Source organism: Nannospalax galili, unplaced genomic scaffold, assembly GCF_000622305.1.
Source record: "Nannospalax galili isolate Female #2095 unplaced genomic scaffold, S.galili_v1.0 scaffold1437, whole genome shotgun sequence".
Taxonomy (NCBI): domain Eukaryota; kingdom Metazoa; phylum Chordata; class Mammalia; order Rodentia; family Spalacidae; genus Nannospalax; species Nannospalax galili.
The window spans coordinates 915,845-926,308 of NW_008341050.1; the positions used below are offsets into that span (position 1 = coordinate 915,845).

General features: G+C 42.5%; 1 protein-coding gene across 2 annotated transcripts in view; it reads right to left on the reverse strand.

The window, feature by feature from the left end:
* The window catches only part of Mcu (mitochondrial calcium uniporter), a 193,352-nt gene that overhangs the window by 3,669 nt on the left and 179,219 nt on the right, over positions 1–10,464 (reverse strand). For both annotated transcript variants that reach the window (XM_008836623.3, XM_008836622.3), the window contains exon 7: positions 901–1,017. In XM_008836623.3, the coding sequence (XP_008834845.1) occupies positions 901–1,017 (117 nt within the window). The remainder of the gene's footprint in view (positions 1–900; positions 1,018–10,464) is intronic.

Genomic DNA, 10,464 nt, shown 5'->3' on the forward strand with positions numbered 1-10,464 from the left:
CCTGTCTCTTAAAAAATGCAATAATGACAGCACGCACAAGTCCTGTGACAGCTCAGACCACACAGAATACCAGCACAGTCATGGGGAAGTGGGCAAGAAATCCCAGCCCTACCTGAGGAACTTTTGGCAACTGATGGCTACTGGGATGGGGAAAGACAGTGTCTTACAGGATTGGGACTCTTGGTGGGCCCAGTGGATAGATCCACCCTGAAGGACATTTGGGGACACAAATCAGACTCTATAGACCATAGTATATAATACATATATATATGAGAGTTCATCAAATTGGGTGGGGGGGCAGTAAGAGGAGGTGGGGAGAGGGGTGCGGATCTAAATGTCATCAATCTATATTGTATAAAAATTAAAAAAATTCAATTAAAAATATTCCTTCAGATTTTCTTCTAATTATCTTGTTTGTTTGTAGGAAATACTACTATATGAATATAGCTTTTTTTTTCACCAATTATTTTGACAATAAAGTAACTAAAATGAATAAAAAGGGGGAGAATTGGGGATGTAGCTCGGATGGCAGAGCGCTTGACCAGCGTGTCTGACATCCTAATCTCAATCCCTGGCACCACAGAAACCAGGTGTGTAATCTCAGCACCTGGAAGGTGGGGGTAGGAGGATCAGAAGTTGAAGGTTCTCCTGGGAAATAGGAGATGCTGTCTCTAAGCAAACAAACAGAAAAGAAAACAAAACCAACTCCCTTAAAGAAAAACAGGAAAAAAAATCTCCTAGATAAGTGTCTATTGCTAGTTCTTAGTAACTAAGGAAGAGTTTACACAGGAAAAAGTGGGTTGGATCGTTCTTTCAGGTTATCCATTTGAAGAACTGTGGTTAAGGATAACAATAATGTCATTTAAGATGGGACTAAGGTTTAACTCTTACAGAAGTTACCTGAGCAATTGCATCCTTGAGTTGATTGTATTTCTCTAGATCAAAGCGTGACTTCTTGGCTCCTTTATGGAAAAATAGTAAGTATTGTCTGTCTCTGGCTTCTGGATAAACATATTCCTGAAAAAACAAAGGTGAAATTAGATGATTAGTCCCTTACTAGTACTATTCTTTAAAAAAGCATTGTTTTAGACTCAACAATATGTACAAATAAAGACAGACTGGCACATGCTGTATTAAATATTTAATTACTCCTTATTTTTGTTTGCTTTTCCTGTTCTGAGACAAATTCTTGCTGTTTCCCGAGCTGGCCTTTTGCCTCATCATCCAGAGTGGCTGGGACCACAGGCACCTGCCTCTGTGCTGGGCCATGAGTCTTCTTTTGTAGCTGGTCTATTCATTCCCCATTGCTCTGCTATATTGTAGACCATGTCATAGCTTGTATAGTTTATTGTGCTTTTGATGAACTACTGGGTTGTTTGGTGGTTTGGGCTACTGTGTATTCCTAAGAACATTTCTGGATGTATCTCCTGAGTATACCAAGTAGTAGGGATCCTAGGTCACAGTGAATCCATGTGCTCCAATTTCAGAAGTGATGGCAAACAGGTTTCCAAAATGCTTGCAACTAAGGACATCCCTCCCACAGTGTATGCGACCTGCCGTCATTCTACATCCTTGCCAAGACTTGGTAATGTCAGTTCTAAAAGCAGTCATTCCAGAGTGTGTGCAGCAGTAATATTTCATTTTTTTGAAAGAAGTTTTATTGGGACAGAATATGTAATCTGTTATAAGACATAACTCATATACAATTCACCCATCGAAAGTACAACATTTAACAGAAGTATATTCAGATTTGTACAACCATTCCTATAACATCTGAATAAAGCCATCACCCCAAGGAAACAATGTCCCATAGGAGTCACTTCTCATCTCCCCACACCCACTACCAATCTGCCTGTTTTGTTTGTTGTCTTGCTATATTGCCCAGGCTGGCCTCAAACTTGTGGTGATTCTCCTGCCTCTGGCTTCTGAGTGCTGCTGGGATTATAGGTGTGTGCCTCCACATGAGCTCTAATCTACTTTGCTTCTATAGATCTGCCTATTTCTGCCCATTCATGTAATAGAAATCATATGACATGGACTCTTTGTGTATTTGAACAACTGGTCCCCAGTAGCTGGTGCTGATTTGGGAGGGTGTGTAATCTTTGGACTTGAGTCTTAACGGGCAGAGGTAGGGTCCTAGGGATAGGACCTGAGTTACAGGCTGCTTTGTTTCTGGCTCTCTGGTTCCTGGTCAGCCACTGAGATGTAAGCAAATTGCATTGTATGCTCCCATCACCACAGACAGAGCTGCCTGCTGCAGCCATGCTCTCTGTGTCATGATGGATGTGAGCCAATGGCCTGGCCCCATGACTAATCTCTTCCAGTTGTACCTCCCATCACAAATCTCTAGAGGCTCCCAAAGATCCTCGCCAGCTGGGGAGTGTGTATGTTCCAAAACCTGAGCCTGAGGGGGACACTGTATGCACAAACTATAACAATAACTTTAGAAATTATTATTTTTTATTTTATGTGTATGAGTGTATTGCCTGTATGTGAGTGCACTCATGTTGTGCAATGCCTCAGAGGTCAGAAGAGGGCTTCAGATTCCCCTGGAACTGGAGTTAAGGACGGATTATAGCCGCCATGTGGGTGCTGGGAATTGAACCTGGGTCCTCTGCAAGAGCAGTCAGTGCTCTTAACTGCTGAGCCATCTCTCCAGCCCTGACATGGACTCTTGTGCCTGGCTTCTTTCACCTAGTACAGTGCTTTCAAGGCTCAGCCACTTGGAGCATGGATCTGTATTTCTCTTAGTAGATGTGTCACATTTTGTTTATCAGCTCATTAATTGGTAGTATCTAGATGTTTGCACCTTTTGCTTGTTGGGAATAATGCTATGAACATTTACATGAGAGCTTTTGTGTGGACATTGGCTTTTGGTCCTTGTCATTCTGGTGGCTGAGGCCTTTTCATTTCATGTACACTGGCCACTTGCATATCTTCTTTGAGAAATGACACTCAAAGCCCTTGCCATTTAAAAATAGTTATTCTTTATGTGTATGTTTTGCCTACGTGTATCTAAGTGCACTCATGTCATGCAATACTCCCAGAGGCCAGAAGAGGGCATTGGATCCACTAGAAATCCAGATATGGATGGTTGTTAGCCGCCATGTGGGTGCTGGGAAGTGAACCTAGGTCCTCTGCAACAACAGCCAGTGCTCTTAACCACTGAGCCATTTCTCCAGTCCACTTATCGCCCTTTTTGAGACAGGGTCTCACTGTGTAGTCCTAGCTGGCTGGAACTCAAGAGGAATCTGCCTGTCCTCTGAGAGCTGGGATTAGAGGTGTACACTACCATGGCTGGGCTCATTTTTCTTTTTTATACTTCTTTTGGAGTTAGCATACAAAGCAACGGGTTTCATTACAGCATTTTCATACAGTTAGGCTGTACTTGGCTCTCACTCATTTTCCTCCCCCAGTATCCCCCTTCCCACCGTGTTGGTTCCCTTCCATCCCCTAGACAGTCCCTGTCTACATTTCCATGTCACATGCATTTCATTATCTTCTTTTTCCTACTTCCCTTAAAATTTCTTCCTCTTCCTTTATGATGCCATTTCTAGGTTCATAACCTACTCATCTACAAATGCACCCATCTATATGCAGCTAGACATATACACACAGGCACATGGGTGTGTGTAGTTTTTTTTTTGTCTTTTTGAGACAGGGTCTCCCTGTAGCCCCAGCTGACCTGGAACTCACTATGTAGACCAGGCTGGCCTTGAACTCACAGAGATCCGCCTGCCTCTGCCTCCTGAGTGCTGGGATTAAAGGCGTGCGCCACCATGCCTGGCAGGGGTGTGTGTAGTTTTATGTGTGGTTCCACAGGAGAGAAAATGTGCAGCGTCTGTCTTTCATAGCTGGCTTATTTCATTTGACATATGCTGTCCAGTTCTGTCCAGTTTCCTGCAGATGTCAAGTTTTCATTTGTCTTCATGGTAAAATTCCATTCTGGAACTTCCACACTTTCTTTGTCCATTAATTTGTGGTAGACAGCTGGGCTGGTTCCATTTCCTGGCCAGTGTCAACAGTGCAGTGATGATCATGGGAATGCAAGAGTCTCTGCATTTTTCTATTGAATTGTCTTTTTCTTATTGATTTGTAAATTTATATGGCTTTTATATATGGATTTTTGTTGGATTTACATGCTGCAATTTTCTCCTTTTAGCCTGCTTACCCTCTTCATGGTCTGCTTTCATAAATACAAATTAACTGAGACATCGACTTAGTTTTCACGCTTAGGCTTTAGTATTAGCAGTTACCCTCTCATCCACAGTCATAAAGCTGATCTCCCATCACTGTGTTATCTTCATGGTTAGATCTGCAATCTGCCTCAAATTAATTTTTGTTTTTAGTGCAAAGATAGGGCCATTTCGGTTTTTACACAGCACCATCTTTCCCTTGTCTTCTGGACTGCCGGGACTTTCCTGTTGAAAACTGAAGAGAAATAGTGCTTTTCCCTAGTCTCTGGCAGTAGGAGACTATTAGAACACTACTTACTTATTCTAGAACTATATGCCAATGTTGTTACACATTTTAATGCTTTGTATTTTAAATTCCATGTATATTTTATAATTTTATAATTTAATATTCATTTAGAGTCATATGCTTATGTTCTCATTGTTCTTCATTCTTTCCTGTTTTTCTCCTTATGTGTGTGGGTGTGTGGTTGCATACACTGTGTGTGGGATGTGCATGCCCATGCATGAAGGCGGGAGGAGGAAGCCAAATGCCTTTCTCCATCACTCTCTACCATGTTTCCTTGAGACAGGGTCTCTCACTGAACCTGAAGCTCCTGGGTTTTTTTTGGCTAAGTTGGCTGGCCAGCAAGCCCCAGTGATGATCCTGTCTCCAGCCTTTTATGTGAGTGCTGAGGCTCTAAACTCAAATCCTCAGGCGTGTACAGCAAGTGCTCTTACACACTGAGCCATCTCTCCAGCCTTCCTCTTTTTTTTTTTTTTTTTTTTTTTTAAATCTGCGAGTCTTTGTTCTGCCCAAGGAACATCCTTTAGTGATGGTGACAATTCCTGTTTGTTTGTCTGAAAACATTTTTATTTCACTCTCATTTTGAATGGATATCTTTGTTGAGAACAGAGTTCTAAGCTGGTAGTTTTCTTTTAGCACTGTGAGGATGCTGTTCTACCATCCTTGGCTTTTGCTGTGTTGCTGAGAGATAAATACTCCACCCTTGGAAAAGGCTTTTCTTCCCCTCTGGCATCTGAAGTTCTGCTACTGATGCTGTCTGATGTGGACATCTTTGTCTTTATATTGATCTGTATTTGGTGTGAGTCTTTTTAATATATAAATACGAACACATATATGTGTATGTGATATATAAACACATAGATGTAGGTGAACACATATGGACACCTTAGGTGTGATTCCTCAGGAAGGACATCCAAATTATTTTTTTGAGACAAGGTCTCCCCATGTTCTGGAGCTTGCCAAGCAGACTAGGCTGGGCTGGCCTGTGAGCCCCAGGGATCACTTGGCTCCGCCTCCCCAGCGTGTCACTACATCCAGCCTTTTACATGAGTTCTGGGGAACAGAACTCAGGCCCTCATGCTTGTAGCCCTTGTTTGGATTCTTAAAACTACAAATTCATGTCTTCCATCTTTAAAAAGTTCTCAGCCACTAGTTCCTAAAATGTGTTTTCCTTTCATCTCCCCCTTTAAGAATTAGGCCAAGCACTGTGTCCTCTGCGTTTCTTGTCCTTTCATTCAACTTTCTTTTCTTTCTTTTTCTTTCTTTCTTTCTTTCTTTCTTTCTTTCTTTCTTTCTTTCTTTCTTTCTTTCTTTTCTTTCTTTCTCTTTCCTTTCTTTTTCTTTCCTTCCTTCCTTTCTTTTTCTTTTCTCTCTCTCTCTCTTTCTCTCTCTCTTTGGTCATTTTGAGACAGGGTCTCCCTGTAGCCCCAGCTAGCCTGGAACTCACTATGTAGACCAGTCTGGCCTTGAACCCTTAGAGATCTGCCTCCCAAGTGCTGGGTTTAAAGGCGTGCGCCACCATGCCCAGCTCTGACATCTGTTTCTTTCTATACAATATTTAACAGTTTCTTCTGACTTCTTCCAGTCACTATTTCTATCTTTAGTTGTGTCCAATTCGCTGTTAAATCCTACTTCTACATTCGATTCTAAAATCACATTATATGCCCAAATTCTCAACCTTGACTCTTACCTATTTGAATACAGTAGGCATAATCAGCTCTGATAATGTTAACACCTGGCCCTGTCTATGTCTGCTCCTAATGTGTATGGCTTCTGTAAAAATTTCCTCATGGGCCAGCTTGTTATTTAGTACACGGGTAACTCTGCATTTGCAAAATTGCTAGTATAGCAAATTAGGGTTAGGATTGTTTTATCTCTTCCCAGGGATGATCAACTTTTGTGTTCACTTGGGTCCTGTGAGTCCTGGCACTCTGGGATTACCAGTGCCCACAGAGCAATGGCACTCTGAGATTACCTGGATCCCATGAGCACTGGCACTCTGGGATTACCTGGATCCCATGAGCACTGGCACCCTGGGATTACCTGGAGCCTAGCATTACTCCCAACAGTTTACTGTACTGAAATTAGTGAAGAAGGGTGAACAGTCTCTGAGAGCCCATAGTAGGCTTATCCTGATTCTACAATGGTGGCCTTCATTGTGAAGCCACATCCTGAGTCACCCACCTGCATGGCAATAGTTTCTCAAAGTGATCAAGGCTCAGCTTGGCAGTCTCCCATTTGCACTTTCCTTAATCAGTACAAGTCCCAGGCTCACCTTTTGGGGTCATTCTCTAGCATTATCAGGCAGATGTGTATTAGGTTTGCTCTGACTCTAACTCACCCTAATAGAACTGACTTGATTACCTAATAAGCCATAACCAGAAGCAGAAGCAAATATTTAATTACTAAAGATGTAAGCACTAGATCAAAGAGTCTATGGAAAGCCTTTTAACAATGGATGAAGCTCAGGTCAGAATCCATAACATTGAAGGATGAAGTCCTCTACTGTCATCAACACTGCAACTAGGTGACTTGCCTATCTTTGCTTAGGATGTAAAGGTAAACTAAATTTGTTTAAATCTATTCTTTGTTTTCTCTTTTGGGCTTCAAGCATTAGCCAAGAAATTGTGGTATAATATATTTTTAAAAGTTTATGATTGGGCTGGAGAGATGGCTCAGCAGTTAAGAGCACTGACTGTTCTTGCAGAGGACCTGGGTTCAATTCCTAGCACCCACATGGCAGCTAGGAACCATCCTTAACTCCAGTTCCAGGGGATCCGATGCCCTCTTCTGTTCTCTGTGGTATTGCACCACATGGGTGCACTCACATACATGTAGGCAATACACTCATATGCATAAAATTAAAAAAAAAACAAAAGTTTATGATTTCATAGAAAAGATGCACATAGCTTGGCTCTGAGAATCAAAGGGCAGAGGCTGAAACACAGGGAACACACACACAAAATTTTAAGACGACATTGGAATGTGGGGCTGCAGAGATGGCTCAGTGGTTAAGAGCACTGGCTGCTCTCGCATAGGACCTGAATTGGGTTCCCAGCACCCATATGGTGGCTAACAACCATCCTTAACTCCCACTCCAGGTGTTCTAATGCCCTCTTCTGGTCTCCACAGGCACTGCATGCACATGGTACACTTACAAACATGTAGGCACAACACATGTAACAGTAAACAACAACAAAAATTAGAATGAAGGGTCAGGATTAAGAGCAGGTGGAGGGGCAGATGGGAAATAAGAAGATGCCATCTGTTCTTTGAGTTTGAGAATAGCAGCATAAAAGTAGTTACAGTTAAGCTCACAGGCTTGAGGAACTAGAAATTTGTATCTATCTGTTAACTTCAGCTTTTTAGAAGAATGTGGCAAGTTAAGGGCCCAATGGAGAGCTTCATGTGAATTCCTACAATAACGTGGTTGCGGTATGGAAGAAGGGAACAGAATTAGAAACAGCAGCTGCGGCCGCTTCCCTGCTATTTATGTGATTTTTCTTTCAGCTCTTTTAGTAGCTTGGGTTAGACTAATCTCCAAATTAAGACTTTTTAAGGGCATTTGCCAGGTGTGGTGATGCACACCTTTAATCTCAGCAGATCTCTGGGAGTTCAAGGCCAGCCTGGTCTACACAGTGAGTTCCAGGACACATGGGGCTACAGGGAGACCCTGTCTCAAAAAGACCAAAAAAAAAGAAAAAAAGAGTATTTAAGATAGAAAGCCAAAGGAGAAGGGGGTACAGGTTACCAGAAGAATGATCATCAGACTGTTAGAAAAGGAAACAACACAGGAGGATGGAATGTGGTGGTAAAGGTGAAGACGTCAGTAGCCTAAAGGTCTGGCTGAGGTCAGAAAGAGCATATTAAAGAGCTAGCTAGAGAGGAAAGAAGCACGGTCAGAAATACCGACTTGTTCTGTGAGACCGTTCTGGGAAGGAAGGTCCTGAGCAGCTACTGAAGTAGTTTTCTGGAGTGGAGTATAAGTGGTGGCTGTAAGAGGAAGGGCAGGATGGGGAAGGCCATCGTTTCTCAACCCTGTCATCATCTACAATCCTTTTCTACACAGTTTCCTGATTATTCCTCCTCCTCAAATGTTTAATAGCACAGCTTTACTGGAGATCTATTTAAGTATTATATTATCTGAGATGTTTATATTCTCCGAGAACCAGTGTTCAAACCCTTGGGGCAGTATCTCCTCTGTTCAAGACGCATGGGCTAAATTGTGGGATGAGTGGTCCACACACATCCTGAAGTTGAAGGAGAGTGCCCCTCAGACCCCCTCCCTATCCTCTGAGAAAAAGCTGCCCTTCACCTGACTCTGGAAATCCCCTTCATTGTTCAAGCCCTTTCCTGATATTTGTTTATGATTTCTATGGAAATGGTTTGGGGCAGAAGAGAGAGAACGTTCTACCCCAGGTGAGCTAGCCAATGGCAGTATACCTGATACATCTGTGTATGGTCTCTATGGGAATAATCTGGGGCAGAAGACAAAGAACGTTCTGACCCAGGTAAAATAGCCAATGGCTGTATAGGTAAAGTCTCTGGAAGCCCTAGATTGTTCCAATCCTCTCCTGGTTATTCTGTGTATAGTTTCTATGGACAATCCCTGCTTTGTGGTTTTTGTGTTTTTTTCTGCTTAAAAGCCCTGTTTTCACTGCTCAGGGTCGCAGTACAGCTCCCGAGACTGTCTGTGTCTCCAACCGGTTGGCTCTAATAAAGCGTCCCTTTTTACTGAGACTCAGTGTCCGAGTGGTCAATTTAGGGAATTTTACAGACCCCGAACAAATGTCAGGTCTTATTGTCAAATGCTCTTCACATAATAAACTGGTACTCAGGTTTCATGACAATATTAGCTGGCAAAATTCAATATTCCACTGGATTAAAAAAAATTCTGTGTGTGTGTGTGTGTGTGTGTTTGAATTTACTATCTTACAAAGATTCTTAAACTAATATACCGTTAGGATATATTCAGGATATATTCTGATTGTTAACAAATGTAGCTTCTCACTGTAACAATGTAGGAGAGCTTCAATATTGCTGAACAGTCATTTTGCTCATGGTGTTAATTAGGGATGCTAGTTAGGGGAAACAGTATTCAATATAAGAAACTAGGTACATTTAATTTCATTGATGTTTTCCTGTTAAAGTGAAGAGTGACTAAATTTTTTCCTGCTGCCATTTTGAGACTTGTCACTTGGGGGCAGTAACAATATTTTGGAGTTGAGTAGAGCATCTTACACAGGACAGATAAAGTATTAAAGATGCAGTTACATGATAATGAGGAGAGAAAAAATGTTGACAGTGTTGCAGCCTGATACCTGCACTAATCTGAAGCCCAGGTAAACATTTACATAGCACAGCATTTGGTAAGCAGTAATTCCCCCCCCCCCCCAGGTGGGCCTGGAGCTTGCTATGCAAAGCAGGATGACTTTGAACCTGTGATAGTCAGGCTCTGCCACCCAAGTACTGGGATACAGGTGTGTGACACTATACCTGACTTCTTCCACATTTCTGCTACTGTTCTAGATCCAGATGGTTGAGTTTTCAGAAATAACTACTCATAAATGAAGTTAGCAGAGGGGCACATGATAACTGAGTGGAAAGAGAAGCCGGGGGCCAGAACACGTTTGGGTTTGATACCATTTACAACATGCACCTCTTAGAATTTGAACTTGATTCCTGGGTTGACAGTTTTCAACACCTAATTCTTGGGTAGATTATTTATCCTCAATGAGCCTCACTTCCTTGTCGTCCTCACTTCCCCGAATGGGGTGAAGGGGCTGGAGAGACAGCTCAGCAGTCAAGAATGGGGTGTAGGGGCTAGAGAGATGGCTCAGCAGTTAAGAATGGGGTGAAGGGGCTGGAGAGACAGCTCAGCAGTTAAGAATGGGGTGTAGGAGCTGGAGAGACGGCTCAACAGTTAAGAATGGGGTGAAGGGGCTGGAGAGATGGCTCAGCAGTTAAGAATGGGGTGTAGGGGCT